Source organism: Pyxicephalus adspersus, chromosome 9 (genome assembly GCF_032062135.1).
Source record: "Pyxicephalus adspersus chromosome 9, UCB_Pads_2.0, whole genome shotgun sequence".
Taxonomy (NCBI): Eukaryota; Metazoa; Chordata; class Amphibia; order Anura; family Pyxicephalidae; genus Pyxicephalus; species Pyxicephalus adspersus.
The window spans coordinates 1,042,480-1,059,484 of NC_092866.1; the positions used below are offsets into that span (position 1 = coordinate 1,042,480).

At 48.1% G+C, this 17,005-nt stretch overlaps 3 protein-coding genes across 3 annotated transcripts in view; 2 read left to right on the forward strand and 1 right to left on the reverse strand.

Moving 5' to 3' along the window:
* CA7 (carbonic anhydrase 7) overlaps nucleotides 1-220 on the reverse strand; it is a 12,331-nt gene extending 12,111 nt beyond the window's left edge. The window contains exon 1 of the mRNA XM_072422505.1: nucleotides 136-220. Within this exon, the coding sequence (XP_072278606.1) occupies nucleotides 136-175 (40 nt within the window). The 5' untranslated portion in view covers nucleotides 176-220. The remainder of the gene's footprint in view (nucleotides 1-135) is intronic.
* A 6,621-nt stretch (nucleotides 221-6,841) lies between these two features.
* On the forward strand, nucleotides 6,842-12,812 carry MVD (mevalonate diphosphate decarboxylase). Its single transcript, XM_072422414.1, has 11 exons — nucleotides 6,842-6,912; nucleotides 7,568-7,645; nucleotides 8,139-8,209; nucleotides 8,615-8,729; nucleotides 8,821-8,964; nucleotides 9,339-9,538; nucleotides 9,850-9,924; nucleotides 10,631-10,849; nucleotides 11,035-11,150; nucleotides 12,247-12,355; nucleotides 12,508-12,812. Exons 2-11 carry the CDS (start codon nucleotides 7,594-7,596, stop codon nucleotides 12,586-12,588), a joined length of 1,182 nt encoding a protein of 393 aa, XP_072278515.1. The 5' UTR covers nucleotides 6,842-6,912; nucleotides 7,568-7,593; the 3' UTR covers nucleotides 12,589-12,812.
* Nucleotides 12,813-14,919: 2,107 nt separating this feature from the next.
* The window catches only part of CYBA (cytochrome b-245 alpha chain), a 5,322-nt gene continuing 3,236 nt past the window's right edge, over nucleotides 14,920-17,005 (forward strand). Inside the window, exons 1-2 of the mRNA XM_072423010.1 lie at nucleotides 14,920-15,059; nucleotides 16,702-16,771. Of these exons, the coding sequence (XP_072279111.1) occupies nucleotides 15,002-15,059; nucleotides 16,702-16,771 (128 nt within the window). The 5' untranslated portion in view covers nucleotides 14,920-15,001. The remainder of the gene's footprint in view (nucleotides 15,060-16,701; nucleotides 16,772-17,005) is intronic.

Sequence of the window (17,005 nt, forward strand, 5' to 3'; positions counted from 1 at the left end):
ACCTCCTTCCTCCTGCCGGTGACCCCTCTAGTGATGGTGACCCCACATGCAGAGAACACGGGGTGGGTGAGGAGCAGTGTGCGCTGTAATACACTGAGGAATGTACGGAAGGGATTATTACGATCAGATTATTACCGTCCTCCTCGCCGTATCCCCAGCAGTGCTGTCCCGTCATTGTCACAGTGCAGAGCGATCCGTCCAGTCCCTGGCTGCACCTCACCTGCTGCTTATATACCGCACACTCCACCTGTCAATCAAACTCTTAAAGGGATAGGGGGGGGGGGGGGGCAGCTTATCTGATTACAGGAGGGGCAGGGGAACTGCCCAACTTTCTACCCCACCTCTCTGCTGCTGAGGGTGGACAATGCGGGCAATCAGCTGACCCTCCCTAATTTCAAGGATACCTGCGGAGTATTTACAGTGAAAACATTTCTTTTTTTTTTACCTGTAAGAACATTTTCAGTGCCTTTTACATCACTACACCTTTGCTGCTCCATATTTCCATGATGAATTGTTACAGGTAGGTCTGCAGGTTCTGTAAATGGTGCAGCTAAGTACATCTGAAGGTTCTCATTTATCCCGGTCATCTCGCTGTCACCTGTTCTTGTATTGAAGACATTTTGCAGGCTTGCAGAGTAAAGTGCTGGCATTGCTCAGTATCATGGAGAAGGAAGCAGCACCTGCATAAGTAATATAGAAATATCATTTCCTGTGTGTATTCATGTACCTACATATAACGTGTGCATGTATAAAATGTGTTGTATATTTATATTATGACACCAACATATTCCATAGCACCGTACAGTACAGAGAAGCAGACAATAGTCCCTTAGTAATGGAATCAGCACTGCTGAGATAAAATCACTTGACCATCAATGTGACCAGACTGGCAGGTTGAGATGGACAATTATCATCCAGGGGTCCGTAATGAGCCGACTGCCCTGCGTACAAAGTCAACAGGAAATTGGACCACTGAGAGGTGGAAATCCTATTTTCTCTGCCAGTAAATTGGTGAAACCAAATCATGGACAATCCCCATTGTGTGCGGCCATTGACGGGAGGGTCAGGAGGACAATGGGGTGTAAAATTGGGAATAATTGGTGGATGGAATTAAGGATTGTGCGAGGCAAGTTGGTCACCTAGGGGGGTAAAACAAACATGGCGGCTGTTCTGTCCAGAGTTATGTTAGTGGCCTGACTGTCATGCTGATTCTCTGCTTGGACATTGGGGTGTTGGGTGGAAGCTCAGGGGGTCCAAGGGGTGACCCAACCAACCCAACATCTTCCGTACAGTGCTGTCCTCTGGGAGGGTGTAACTCCTTCATACCACTAGGTGTCCTCAGTCTTCCAGGCTGAATGTCACAGGTAGATCTGAGTGCAGGTAGTCATTGCCCCGCCCACTTAGAGGGCACCACCGGAGCACCCTGCACTCAATAGTATAATCATACAAAGAGTAAATCTAAAAAATGGGGTCCCTGGGACCCCTTCTTCATCCTGGCCATCCACACACTGATGATAACCTCTTCCCTCCACTGCACAAATCCCTACCAATCCCCAATGCATGAAACATGTTACATTGACAGAGCTGTGTGAGAAAGACTGGGGTTCAATGGAGGGATAAAAGGACTGGGGTGCATAGAAGGGACAGGGGTCCATGAAGGGATTGGGGTCCAAAGGAGACACAGAATTGGGGTCCATAAGTGGGAGGAGGGGTGGGGGGTCCATAGGTAGGACAGAAGAATTGGGGTCCACAGGTGAGGGTAGGGGGTGCGGTCCATAGATAGGGCAGGGGGATTGGGGTCTGTATGAGTCATGGAATTGGGTTCCATAAGTAGGATGGGGGGATTAGAGGTGTGTTGCAGACATGGATTTGGAGTCTATAGGAGAGCGGAGATAGTTGGGTCCACAGGTGGGACTGAAGGGGGTGGGGTCCATAGGTGGGATGGAAAAATTGGGGTCCACAGGTGAGAGGAGGAGGTGGAGTCCATAGGTGGGACAGAAGAATTGGGGTCCACAGGTGAGAGTAGGGGGTGGAGTCAATAGGTGGGATGGAAATATTGGGGTCCACAGGTGGAAGGAGGGGGTGGACTTCATAGGTGGAACAGAATAATTGTGGTCCACAGGTGAGAGGAGGGGGTGGACTTCATAGGTGGGACAAAAGAACTGGGGTCCACAGGTGAAAGTAGGGCATGGAGTCCATAGGTGGAACAGAATAATTGGGGTCAACAGATGAGAGGAGGGCGTGGGGTCCAAAGGTGTGACAGTAGAATTGGGGTCCACAGGTGAGAGTAGTAGATGGGGTTTATAGGTGGGACAGAAGAATTGGGGTCCACAGATGAGAGGAGGGCGTGGGGTCCAAAGGTGTGACAGAAGAATTGGGGTCCAGAGGTTAAAGTAGAGCGTGGAGTCCATAGGTGGAACAGAATAATTGGGGTCCACAGGTGAAAGTAGGGCGTGGAGTCCATAGGTGGAACAGAAGAATTGGGGTCCACAGGTGAAAGTAGGGTGTGGAGTCCATAGGTGGGATGGAAGAATTGGGGTCCACAGGTGAAAGTAGGGCATGGAGTCCATAGGTGGAACAGAAGAATTGGGGTCCACAGATGAGAGGAGGGTGTGGGGTCCAAAGGTATGACAGAAGAATTGGGGTTCACAGGTGAGAGTAGTGGATAGGGTTTATAGGTGGAACAGAATAATTGGGGTTCACAGGTGAGAGGAGGTGGTGGGGTCCATAGGTGGAACAGAATAATTGGGGTCCACAGATGAGAGGAGGGCGTGGGGTCCAAAGGTATGACAGAAGAATTGGGGTTCACAGGTGAGAGTAGTGGATAGGGTTTATAGGTGGAACAGAATAATTGGGGTCCACAGGTGAGAGGAGGGGGTGGGGTCCATAGGTGGAACAGAATAATTGGGGTCCACAGGTGAGAGTAGGGGGCGGGGTCCATAGATAGGATGGGGGGATTTGGAAGCGCCAGGTGTAGAATGAGGAAGGACTCTCGGTTCTCTTGGATCTCATCCCAGTTCAGTTAAACGTTAACCACGGCAGTAATTCCAACCAATAAATCTGACACTTCCACACGGCCAATAAAATCTCTTCATGCTGATTTTAGATTTGTTTTATATCAATAAAACTTTTACACATCAATAGAAATTCCTTCCGTCCCCGACCTTGAATTGTGTCACCCTGGCCTCACCCTCCTGAGATGGCACTGAACCAGCCTAAAGAGGTCCCCGGACATGGCAGAGAATGTTCTGTGTGGCCCCTCACTGACACCATTTGTTTTTTAGCCTCAGGATTCACCTAAGGGACCCGGAGAGTGGCAGCCACATTCACACTTCCTCTTCTAGTATTCACACATGTTAACATATCATCCATGGCATGGTGTGTGAATATTTCAAGTTGTGTATTATGGCACCACATTGTGATCATCACCAATCCCTCCCAAACATGAGCTTCTGTTACTGCCTCATAGATAGAAATCCCTTCACTTCCTGTCCTGGTGACACCCCAGGGGAAAGAGAAGAGAAATCTCCCCCTTCATGGGTGCTAGCAGCAATGAAATCCTGGAAGAGGTTGTCCAATTCCAGGCTTGGCTGCTTTCCATTTTTTACAACTACTCCTCGGGGGCGGGCTTATTTATACTGCAGCCTGTCAGAGGTGAGCCCTCCCCAGAGTAGCAATTAATGGCTGCACAATATTAAATTAGAATTCTCAGCATGTAATGAGAACCCAGCATATGGGGCAAAAATACAAGGACCCAAATTAGAATACCCTCATAGGTGGATATTATACCCCAGAGGATGATCGGTAATCCCCGGGATCCCAGGGACAAACTAAGTGCTGTAACACACAATGCTGCAGATGAGGTGCTGTGCAGGAGCTTGTCATTATACAAATTCAAGCTGGGGTTTAGCTATTATTAATTATATTATTATTATTATTATTATTATTAATAAACAGGATTTATATAGTGCCAACATGTTACACAGAGCTGTACATTAAATAAATTTAATCTGCTTATAATTTACCTTTCCTGGTCCACTTTAATTGGATAATGGATTCAGCAGGATGCTGTACATGGCGTCCTGAAAACTTCCAAGCCCCAGGCCCCAGTACTCCCCCAAGAGCCCTCAGCTCTGATATAAGCAGTTGGTTGCTCTTGGGAGGAATTATGCAAATATCAAAATGCCTTATTGGATGCATGTCAATCTGAAGGATATGATTGGCAGAACTGAAATCCAATAAATGAAATGGGTGGGGGCAGAGACAGTCAGGTTGGGGAGGGAGGGGCTAAATGATGGATGTTATCCAGCCAGGAAATGAGGCGGGCTCTGACTCCCTGCAGATTCTAATGCACATTGTGAAGGCCGGAGGGCAGATTTATTGAAGGAGAGGCTGGAGGGCAGATTTATTGAAGGGGAAGTTAGGGGGGAGATTTACCAATATATCATTATGTAAGCTCATAGTGACCCCATACTGCTTTGTCCTGCACCAGCCCCTCCCCTGTGTGGGTATCAATAGGTAGGTGGTCACATGGGGTCATTCCCTGTACAAGTAGGTAGGTGGTCACATGGTTATGGTGAATCTGGGTGCACATTTCTCACGGGTGACAATTTGTCATTTTCTGTCCCGGGGACACTCCAAGGTTTATTGTTCTATACCCAGAGCCAGATGCCTCCCTCCCCCTCCCATATCTCCATCTTATCTCTCTGACTGATATAAATCCATAAATCTGCTGATCACTAAATCCTGGGAAATGCGGAGCACAGAGATGGGCACAGACCTGGGGGCCCCCAGCACGCTGCCCAGGGCAGGGGATGCCAATATAAAGACAGACGGTGGGTACTTCTATTGCCTGTTTATCTTTCCATTGGGGGATCCCGGTGGAGCTCTGCACGGATTTCTCCTCACAATGTCAGTTCAGGGTGGAGATGGATGACTCTCCAGATTACAGCGCTATTTATGGAGTGATGGGAGATCATTGTGCCGCCCGTATATCACCGCGTGTCACCGGCCATGATATATGGTGAGAACACTCAGCCCATCCATGGACAACAGGGGATAAAAAGCAAAACTTTAATACTCAGTCCAAAGTGTTCGCTGGTTGTCACCAATTTCACATTGTTTGTGGATAATCAAACATAAGGAATCTAAAAGAGGGTGACAACACCGATGTGTAACATTACTACAGAACTAACAGCGTTGTCACCTTGTTACAGGAAGTGAAAAAAATGGATCTACTGGCAGGATGGACCCAAAATAACAAAATGTTACAAGAGGACAAAACGATGGAAAGCTACCGCAGATCTGACCCTAACGTGCTGGATGTGTGGCTGAGCCCTTCTTTTTTGGTTGGGAAACCCCAGAAATGTAGAGACAGAAAAATTACATCATAACCAGGCGGTTCCTCTAAGATGAATGTTCTATTATACAAGCCATGAACATAACACTGCCACCTAGAGGCAGAACCATCAATCAAAATTGAAAAGATTAGAATGTTTGTTGCACCAATGTCTGTATGAACATACACAAACACCAAAATGTCTGTGCTCCAGACAGACTTGTGAGACTTCAGCTACATTGCCGAAATTTCAGCTTGTGGTCAGATACAGAAATCAAACATGATTCCAAATCCAGGGATAGAATTAAAGCAGAATTACCCCGGAGCTGCATGTAGGAGCAGCCTGCAAGGTTTTCCCATCCTTCCACCCATCATCTCTGGTCTTAGGGCCCCATGTGACCAATCACTGACCATCATCCAAGCATTCTTCATAGTGAGGTCACAATAGGAGCAGATATTTTTTTTTTGAAAAATTTCCTGTAGGTTGACCAACTAAAGGAGAAACATTCTATGTAAATACCTCCCCAATCCTGCAGCTTCCATCAACAATGGGCCAGGATAACCCAAAGTGATTCTAATAGGTTTGCTGACTGAACCAACCGTAAGTGTGGAGAGGGATTAGATTGTTAGCTCCTCTGTCAAAGCATTTATGTGCAATGTCAACTGGTGTGTGAATACTGGAAATAAATTATATTTTGGCTATAAATAAATTACCTATAGAGCTGTTATCTCTTTACTTATTGGATTGTTTATTGCCCATACAATGACTTTTATCATCTGGAAAGCTGAATCCACATCACAGAGTTCCCTCAACAAGAAACAAACCACCTAATACATAGAAATACAACAGTCAGGGGGCGCCATCTGGTGGTAAAGCCAGGTAATGACAGTCTACAGGTGACTAGAAGGGACCTTCTCTGTACAGCACTATGGTATATGTCAGAGCTATATAAATGTATATTAGTGTGTGACTGTGGGGGGACATTAGAGTGTCAGCTCCTCTGTACAGAGATATGATGGGACTGGCTCTGTAATCTCTGTACAGCACTGCAGTATATGTCAGAGCTATATAAATGTATAATAATATCAGAGCTATATAAATGTATAATAATAGTGTATGACTGTGGGGGGACATTAGAGTGTCAGCGCCTCTGTACTGAAACTGATGGGACTGGTTCAGTGATCTCTGTACAGCACTGCGGTATATGTCAGTGATATTATATCCCCCAGCCGGCTCTAGTATAGTATAGTTTTCATCCCATAAGGGTGTCTTACGTACGTGTGCACTATGAAATATCTTCCCCATATATATATTCATTCAGTTATAGTGCAACAATAAAATCCTTCCCTCTGATATTTTTTCTTGTATTTTGGTTCCGGTCAGATTTGCTCTCCCTCGTGCTTGAATCTTCCGATGAGCTTTATTGGGTGACCAAGTGAGGTGAGGGCGGGGCGGAGGCGTGGTGTGAACGGGGATTGGCTACAGCTGGGTGTACAGTGTAGATGGGGCGGGGATAACAGAGGGAGATGAGATGAGAGGAGAGAGGCTGCATAGAGAAGAGAAGACGGAGCAGGTGAGAGGCTGCTAACCTTATATACCCAGTGTTCTCCCCAGCCACTTTTAGCCGGGCGCACCACCCAGCACTTTTCAGCTACGACCCGGCTGTTTTTGGGTGGTTACTGATGAGTTGGGTTACAACTCAGGGGCTTCCACCCGCCTACAATATCTTCCCACCCAGCTTAAAAAAATTTCTGGGTTGGGCACTGTATACCTATGTATTATTATATATCTGTGTAATATTATATATCTGTGTGTTATTATATATCTGTGTAATATTATATACCTGTGTAATATTATATATCTGTGTGTTATTATATATCTGTGTGTGTGTTATTATATATCTGTGTAATATTATATACCTGTGTAATATTATATATCTGTGTGTTATTATATATCTGTGTGTTATTATATATCTGTGTGTTATTATATATCTGTGTGTTATTATGTATCAGTGTAATATTATATACCTGTGTAATATTATATATGTATATATCATACAATGACATAATACTGACACAATGTATAATATTTGCATATCACGTGGGTACAATGCACCCCATTGGTGGGCAGAGGACTGATTGGTGTTTTTTCCCATGATCCTCCATTCTGCCCCCAGCAGTCATATTGGGTAATAATGTCTCCTCACGCTGCTTTGTTTCCTCCCGCAGCGTCCTGCTGATTTGGTGCTCTGAAGATGAAGAAGGTGACGTGCACTGCGCCTGTTAATATCGCCGTTGTTAAATACTGTGAGTACCGGGGTGACCCTGCTGGTTGTGTGCCGGTGTTATACAGGGTGACATGACATATAAAGAGTCTGCACACCTCTGAGATATAAGATAAAGCGTAATATTACCACCACCATGCTTCACAGTATGTTGGGTTCTTTTAGTGATGCAAAGTTTTTTAGGACCCTGGTCTCAGCATACCAGAACATTTTCCTGCACATTGTTGGGAGGTTTGATGGATTTGTTTGCAAATTTTTCCCCGGTTCTGGGTATTTTTGTTTGCATCCCTTCCCTTAGTCCAGACATCAAATGATCCCCTCTGCACTGTGAAGCATGGTGGGGACAGTTTTATGCTTTGGGGGTATTTGCACCTCACTTTGGTGTGACAATATTTGTCAGTCGCGTCGATTACAACCAATCAGAATTCACGATTTACTGATCTGACATCGGGTTGCTATGGGTGATGACGCCCCCTGTGGCCCCTCCGGTATAAATATTTCATTTTTATTTGCAGGGGGAAAGCGGAATGAAGATCTCATCCTCCCCATCAACTCTTCTCTCAGCGTCACCCTGCACCAGGATCAGGTCTGTAGTGTATGGGGGGGTCCTCTCAATATAACCCCTCTCCCCACCAACACATTCAGGGGTCCCCAAATCCCCACAGACACCCGGATTTATATGATGGGGTCACCGCTGAGCCACAAGCTCAGTCCAGGAAATAGATGGTGACCCTGGCTGATGCCTGAATATAGATGGCGCTGGTATTCTGGGGATGAAAGCAGATGTAGATAAATTCCAGGGGGGAGGGGCTCTGACACATCTCTGATCCCCATACAATATATGGGTGACAGGTCCACTTTACCATCTATACATCGCAATATAAATTTCAGCCAATCCTTGTACAGAAGATTCAGCAAGTGGCCTATAGATGGCAACCAACCTGCACGTAGATCTCTGATTGGTCGATGTGATTTTTGTTTTGTGTGACAGTTAAAAACGACGACCAGCATCGCCGCCAGCCGCGACTTTACCGAGGATCGGATCTGGCTGAACGGGAAGGAAGACGACATCAATCACCCGAGGCTGCAGTCCTGCCTGCGAGAAAGTGAGTGGGGTGACTGCGGAGCCCTCCTTTAATCATTCACCCCATAACCCCGCCCGCAGCGCTCTAATCTCTCTCTATTGGTCCCCTCCAGTCCGCCGCCTGGCGAGGAAGAGGCGGAGCAGCGGCAGTGAAGATGTCTCTGGGATCCTAAACTACAAAGTACACATTTGTTCCATCAACAACTTCCCCACAGCCGCTGGGCTGGCGTCCTCCGCCGCAGGATACGCATGTCTGGGTGAGGGGACTTTTCTGTTTCTACTATTTGTGGCTCCATTGTAGAGATTTCCCCTCATTTCCTGTCCCAGGTACAGCAAAGCTCAGGCTCTGGGAGAAGCAACACAGAAAGCCAATCAGAGGGGAAGCATGCTGATTGGATGACAGAGTACAGAGTGACAGGTAGATGAACCCATCACTGTGCTGCTTTACCTATCACTGCCCAATCACAGGCTGGGGGCGGGTCAAGACAGGCTGTGGGCAGGTTGAATGATTCTCGCTGTCACACTGAGGACATCTAGTGGCAGAATGAAGTACTGCATGATAATGCTCAGGATTGATGGTTAGATTGTAACTCTTTCTCTTGGCTCTGATTGGTTGTTTCCCATTTTTTAGTCTATAGCCTGGCAAAGCTGTATGGTGTGGAGGGTGAGCTGTCTGAAATCGCCCGGCAGGGGTCCGGCAGCGCCTGTAGGAGTATGTACGGGGGCTTCGTCCAATGGCTGATGGGAGAGCGGGAAGACGGTAAAGATAGCCTGGCGCAGCAGGTGGAGGCGGAGACTCATTGGCCAGAACTGCGAATCCTCATCCTGGTGGTAAGTACAGAGAGATCCCCCCAGCCTTAGATGGCCCCCCACAGCAATAGAGTATGGTGCAAGTTTCCTCTCTGAAAATAATTGGAAGTGAGAGAAAACCCAAAATGATGGGTGTCATATAAAAGGGTAAAAATAATTTCCTGTAGTGTAAGGGACAGGATCCCAGATGATGACTGAACAGAGATGGTGCCGTGCTTCTGCCATTGTCAGGGGGTCCTGGACACATCACTGATCATATTACATTATGGGATGACAGGTCCTCTTTGCTGAACTCATATCCTCCATATAATGTATATTTATTCTCATTTCAGGCCAGTGCAGAGAAGAAACATGTTGGCAGCACGGCCGGGATGCAGACCAGCGTGGAGACCAGCCCGCTACTCAAGGTGGGGTCAGCAGTCACCTGACTGAGCGCTGGGGGCGGGGCAGCCCTATACGATCAGCGCCTATAATAGAGGAGACATTGATATATATCTTCATATCATAATATTCTATTCTGTTACTGCGGGACTAATATCCGCCCTGCCCCCACAGACCGCAGCAATGTTCACATTTCCTCGATTGCCCGGTTTGTTCAGCAATCATTACATAACACGGAACGCTCAGCGACGTATTCACAGAGCAACTTCTCTGTCATCTGGGGGTGAAGGGGAGGAATGGGTTGATCAGAATGAATTGGGTTGGGGGGGGTGACCAAGGATTGGGTTTTAAAGTTTCTGTAATCTGCTGTTGTTGAAACTTTGTATCTTTTTATTTCTATCTGTGATGTGATTGGCTGTAGCTGTGCTCATTCCAGTAGGAGGCATTCTGATTGGTTGGTAATTATCATGTAAGAGCATTACCTTCAGCTGGCATTTACAAATCACCCCCCAGCTTTACCCCAAAGCCCCCCTTGGCCCCTATCTGTGGGTGTTTTGTATCGAAAGGGCCCCCTGCAGGCAGTGAGTGGCTGTGCTTGGTGTATACATAGCAGTGTTGGTTTGCCCCGTGGTGGGGCAATAGCTGCAAATATCCAGCTATTGGTTGTTCTGTGCGGTGAATAAATCTGTGAATCTGAGAATTGCAGAGCGAAGAATGAATTTTCTGTTTCAGCTGCGGGCAGAGTCTGTGGTGCCTGGAAGAATGGCGGAGATGATCGAGTCCATCAAGAAGAAAGACTTTGAAAGCTTCGGTCAGCTGACTATGAAGGACAGCAACCAGTTCCACGCTACCTGCCTTGACACTTTCCCACCCATCTTCTACCTGAACCAGGTGTCACAGCGAATCATCAGCCTGGTCCACCGCTACAACGCCCACTACGGGCAGACCAAGGTACTGCAATTCCTTCCCGCCGCTAACTCACTCTCTGTAGCCCTCCCTTAGATTATTTTGCTCTTTCTCTCCGTCGCTCTCTCTCTTTCCGTCACCCTCGCTCTCTCTCTCTCGCTCTCTGTCCATTGCCCTCACTCTCTCTCTGTTGCCCTCCCTCTCTCTCATCTCCCTCTTTCCCCCGGCAGGTTGCGTACAGCTTTGACGCGGGTCCCAATGCCGTCATCTTCACGTTGGAGCCGACAGTTAACGAGTTTGTTGAAGTTGTAAAACGTTCCTTCCCTCCGGCGTCCAATGGAGACCCGTAAGTACCGTCAGATCATTTATTACCCCCCCCCCCCCCCCCCCACCAATCAGCCAATCCCTGTCATGTTGTCATGTGGGGAATCACCATGAGATTCAGTGAATGATCCATCCGGGGCCACACTGACCAGACTGAGCCCAGCCAGTGACCATTTCCTCCCATTACCAATACATTGATCATATTGGAAGCAGAGAATCCCAATCAGAATTCTCAATCCTCTTCCATTTCTGAGGGATGATGGGACTTGTAGTCCTTAGACACAGAGGATTGTGCTGTGTCAGTGCAGGAAGATTGTGACACTGGTTATTGCCAAACTTGGAACCTTTCCTAATGCAATTTCTCTTCAGGCAAATAGAGAACGAGTTTCATAAACCGGCATTTCAATTGGCCAATGTTGGGTGTCAGCTAAACACAGAACTTCCTGCAAACTGAAATCTGCGAAGCTGAGGATCCTCAAAATATATGACTGCCAGCTGGGTGCAGGATGTAGAGCAGCAGTATTACTTCCAGTACAGAAGCGGGTTAGAATAAAATAAATCCTGTGCAGGGCATAGCTGCAACTCAGAATATCAAAGCATTTCTGCAGTGACACTCACTGGCCACCAGGGGCGTTGTTACACGTTAGGACACACATGTCACACGCGTGTCTCTGTTGTCATACATGCTTCGGTTCAATGTTTGTGTTCAGTGAATTCACAGAAGTGTAAAATGTTCCCTCCTCCTGTCTGACGTGCTGCAGGGAGAGTTGCTGGGATGGGACCCCGTCAGCCTCCCAGGGACCCCGCACACCATGTCAGGAATTCACAGCAGGAGATCCAACTAGCCAGATACATCCGGTTCTGTGTCATGTTGTACTTCTCTATGGTATCAGTCAGCATCTGATATGGGTGCAGGGGATGGGGGAAATTTTATCGGGGGACAGAGACTTGGGAGGGTTCCACCCCCCCTGCACCCACATCACTACTGGGGGGGGATCTCCCCATTGTGGGAGGGGCAGAGACACAAACTACTGGGGGAAATCTCCCCATCGTGGGTGGTTAGGTGCCATTAAACTAAACTTCTATAAAATCTTTTATCTTTGATGTTCTTTTTGTAGGTTTATTAAGGGGTTACCTGTAAGCCCCGCCCCCTTGTCCCAGGAGCTGACATCTGCCATAGAGGGTGATGCGTGTCCAGGTGGAGTGCGTTATGTCATCGTCACACAGGTAAGGAGTGATTGGATGTGGATATGAAGGTGATCCTCCACCCCTTTCCTTTATTTCTGAGTGATGACGTGTCTACACATCTGTAACTTGTGACGGATTTCCCGCTCAACCTTCTTTGATTATTTTTCTCTCTCGGTTTTGTCCCATTGCAGCCCGGACCGGGCCCCGTACAATCTCAGGACCCCTCGTTGGATCTGATTGGAGCAGACGGGCTGCCCAAACCCTCCACCTGAGAGGAAGCCAGAATTTCTGAAAGACGTTTTCTTATTCTACGGAGTTTATTACTGGACTCCCAGCTGCGTCACCGCCACACCGCAGGGACATTTTATTATATAAACCTGGAACTTTTATTACGGGTCGGACCGGCGCTAAATCTGTATTTTCCTAACGCTAAGTTATTATTGGTTAATTTTCCTACAAGTCCCGTTTATTGGACGAATAAAGACGATGAATTTCACTGTGTGCAGGATTTCTTTTAGTGTTAGATATTAGGCGATGACCTCAGTGGATATAAAGAGGGATTGGGGAACACAGGGATCATTTCATTCTATATTCCTCGTTCATATTCACTCACTCATTCATTGTGATTCATGTAATGTTGAAGATGTCTCTCCCCGTGTAGGGAATCTCCCAGCATTTCTATCCGCACAGCACAATCGCCTCGGTCCAATCGCCATGTGACAGCGCAGATATTCGTGACTCATAGCCCTCAGGAATAAACCCCACACCCTGCAATGACAGCTCGGAATTCCCAAATGTCAGATTTCCTGAGCTGCACCTATCAGAGACATTTCCATCCTTATACAGAGGTCTCTACACATCATTGCTGGGGGGGGGGTACAGAGGATGGGAGTAAATGGAGGTGTTGGGGTACAATAGATGGGGGGGTAATGGATGGATTGGGGTCCAGCAAATTGATGGCTGTAGAGAGAAGGCAATGAATGTGTCGGGGTACATTGGATGAATGATAAATAAAGAAGAGGATGGGGGGATCAGAATACAATAGAGGGGTCCGGGTACAATAGATGGGGGTTGGGGGGCAATAGGGGGTTCCAGGGTTCATTGGATTGATGTAAAGGGAATAATGTGTCGGGGTACAGGGGACAAAGTCATGAAGCGAGGGGGTTGGGGGTCAGGAGATGGAATGCTGAGATGGAAGGGGATTGTGGAGGGGTACAGACATTGGGGTCGGGGTACAGATATTAGATAGTTATGGGGGTAAAGGGACAGGGTCTAGGGTTTGGAAAAGGGAATAGAGCGGACAGGGTACAATTGATAGGGGGCAATAGAGGGATTGGGGTCCAGTAGGTTGATGTTTGTAGAGTGAAAGGAATGAATGGATCGGGGTACAATGGGTGAATGATGAATAAAGAAGAGGATGGGGGTTCAGAATACAGTAGATGGGGGGCAGTGGATGTATGTATGGCATTACTACTGTAGATGGGGGGGGTAATAGAGAGATCCAGGGTCCATGGCCGAACAGTAAAGGTAATAAATGGGTTTGGGTACAGAGGATGAATGATGGTGAATAGAGAAGGGGATGGGGGGATCAGAGTGCAGGATTTGGGTGTCAGTACAGGGAGGGGGACAAAGGAGTTGGGGTACCCATTGAAGGACAATGGTGGGAGAAAGGGGACTGAGGGGTTGGGGTACCGGAGTTGTATGGCAGTGGGGAGGATGGGTCAGGGTACAATGGATGAATGTCTGTGGAGGGTGGGGGACAGGGGGGTTGTAGTATAGAGGGGGGCAGGGGTGTCAAGGTGCAGTTAATAGGTGACATTTGGAGTATAGAGAGGGGTACACAGGATGGAGTGGTCAGGGTACAGTATACAGGAGGGAGGTGGTGGGAATGGGACAGGTGGGTATGGGAGTCAATGAATGGGGGTGAAGATGAGCAGTCAGGGTACAGGTAATTGTTAGTTGTGGAAAGGTTGGGGTTTGGTAGACAGGTGGGGTGCTGGAGGGAGCAGAAGGATTGGTGGTGAGGGGGTACAGTAGACTGGGGGCCAGTGGAAAGAATGGGGGTTGGGGTACAGGTAATTAATGGTGGAGAGAAAGTACAGTGGGGTTGGGGTGCAGTAAAGGTATAGTTTAGGGGTCGGGATTATCGGTACAGAATATTGAGGGCAGTCCAGTGATTGGGGTCCGGTGTCCAGTGCCCGATGATTGGTGCCCGGTATTTGCTGTCCAGTGATTGGTGTCCAGTGTCCGGTGATTTTTGTTTGGTGTCTGGTGATTGGTGTCCAGTGATTGGTGTTCGGTGATTGGTGTCCAGTGATTGGTCTCCCCAATTTTTGGGGTGATTTTACTGATGCTGTAACTTCCGTTCACTTGGCACGGTGAATGTTAGGTGAACCTGCGGTCCCTCTGAATTCTCATTATTGATAAGAAATCCATGTTTCCTCTTCCTCCTCACCTGATTGGATATTCCCAGTCCTCTCTATTTATTCCTTTGCTCTGCAGCCTTCTGTAACTCACTGTCATGTGAGGATCAGTGGGGTGGGCGTGTCTGCGAGGCAGTGGGCGGGGATGTGATAGGAGTGGGCGGGGCAGTGGGCGGTGCTGGGGAACAATGCTATGTATAGGGGCAGGAAGTGATACTTTGTATTTAGTTTTCTCCTCTGCTGGGTGATCTCCACCCCGGCCATGGGGCAAATCGAATGGGCAATGTGGGCCAATGAGCAGGCGCTGGCATCCGGAGTCAGTAAGTACCCCAATTTATTAATGTTATATTTCTATTATTATAATTATTACCTGTGGAGGAACTACAAGTCTCAGCATTGGGCGGGCGGACATGATGGGAGTTGTAGTCCCTTTACAGGTGAATCATTCTCGATGGAGATTTTCTGGGGTCACGGATTGAGTTTGGCTTAAATCTTCCAGCCTTGCTGGATCATTTCGGCGTCCTGTTCAGTGGCGCAGTACTGCAGCTTGTTGACATTCACCCAGGTGTGCCCAGTGAAGGGGTTAATTTTTCTTTCACCACATCACCATATCACCACATAAATCGGTGAATGAGGAAGTGAAAGAAGGAAGTCAGCGGTTCTGGCGGAGCCAGGAATTCACCTTCCCCGCCCAGCCAGCAACATCTGCCCTGAGATTGCACCAACCGCACAACGGATTGCCAGCTCTTGGGACAACACTATTACTTAACCCAAAATTCATGAAAAGCACTGCAGGCGTGCGAGGAATCCCTCTCTGGGTATTAAAGGGCCACTCCGCCCAAAAGAAATGTCAGTACAGAGCCCAGCCAGTCTATTGGTGGAGCCCATAAAGTATCCAACACATCGGGGTACTATAACGCCCCTTCATCGGGGCTGGAGAATATCCGCATTATGGGGGAGGGGTGCAAACATATAGGAAGATTTCAGTGGACAGAATAATGGAAACCCCGGCTCCCTTCTCTGTTTAATCATTTCTTTGTTGTTGTGAGTCACCAGAACTGGAAACAAACATTCTGCAGGTGACAACAATGAGCTCAATTATTCTACTTCCTGTTGTGTGCCTGGTGCAGGGAAATCTCCCAAATGAACCAATACCGGACCAGTCTGCAGGAATAGAGACTGCCAGCAATCTGTGGCCCCGGCCTTGATGAAGGGGCCCCAGAATGTGTTGGCTGCATAGTGTGAGCTGGATGAGACAAGTGACCCCTCTGCATTGGTGGAAGTGTTATTACCCCCCCTTTATTGGTGTCATCAGGTGACCCCTCCCCCCATTGTGCAGGGTTAGACCACCCCAATAATCTGTACCCCCAACATCCCCATCATCCACCCATAGACTCCCCAATCTTCTGCTGGTCCTGACCAATCGCTGGAACTTTAAGGGTGGGGGCGGGTCTGGTTTATGAGGGGGGCAAGTGTGACCCCTGTGACCCCCTTTATTCCTGTGACCCCCCCATGACCCGTGTTACTCCCCTGTGTTTCCTGTGACCCCCCTGTGTTCCCTGTGACCCCCCTGTGTTCCCTGTGACCCCCCGGTGTTTCCTGTGACCCCCAATGTTTCCTGTGACCCCCAATGTTTCCTGTGACCCCCAATGTTTCCTGTGACCCCCCTGTGTTCCCTGTGACCCCCCGGTGTTCCCTGTTCTCATGCTGTGAGCTCTGATGGGCGCTGAGTTGGGTAATTGCACTTTTGCAAAATCGGAGCAGCTTGGCCTTTATAGAGGGAAGTGGGGAGCGTTGGGTAATTCAATATCCTGCGCAGCTATTGCAGCACCGGGGGGGGGGGGGGGGGGATGGGAGGGTTTTAGTAAATGGTCAGCGAGGGCGTTGGGAACACAGGATGATGAGGGTGATTGTTATATTTCTGCCCCCCCACACTAATGTCTCCCTCTTTTCCCCCCGCAGTTCTCCTCTCTGGCGGGATCGTTGCAGTCGCCGGTCAATTTAAAGGATGGCAGTTCGGGGCGTACGCCATGTATCCTTCATTATTATTATTATTAAATAGCGCCAACATATTACGCAGCGCTGTACAATAAATAGGGGTTACAAATGACAGATCAGACAGTGACACAGGAGGAGGAGAGGACCCTGCCCCAAAGAGCTTACAATCTATTAGGTGGGGGAAGTATCACACAATAGGAGGGGGATATGGAATGGTGGGTGAGGGGTTTAGGAGACAGAAGAAGACGGGTAGGTGAGGGGGAAGCGT

Excerpts from the sequence above, each read along its gene's own strand:
- MVD (XM_072422414.1), top strand. The coding sequence starts at position 7,594 with ATGAAGAAGGTGACGTGCACTGCGCCTGTTAATATCGCCGTTGTTAAA. Across the intron at positions 8,730-8,820 it reads GCAGTCCTGCCTGCGAGAAA|TCCGCCGCCTGGCGAGGAAG; the intron begins GTGAGTGGGGTG and ends GGTCCCCTCCAG. Across the intron at positions 12,356-12,507 it reads GTTATGTCATCGTCACACAG|CCCGGACCGGGCCCCGTACA; the intron begins GTAAGGAGTGAT and ends GTCCCATTGCAG.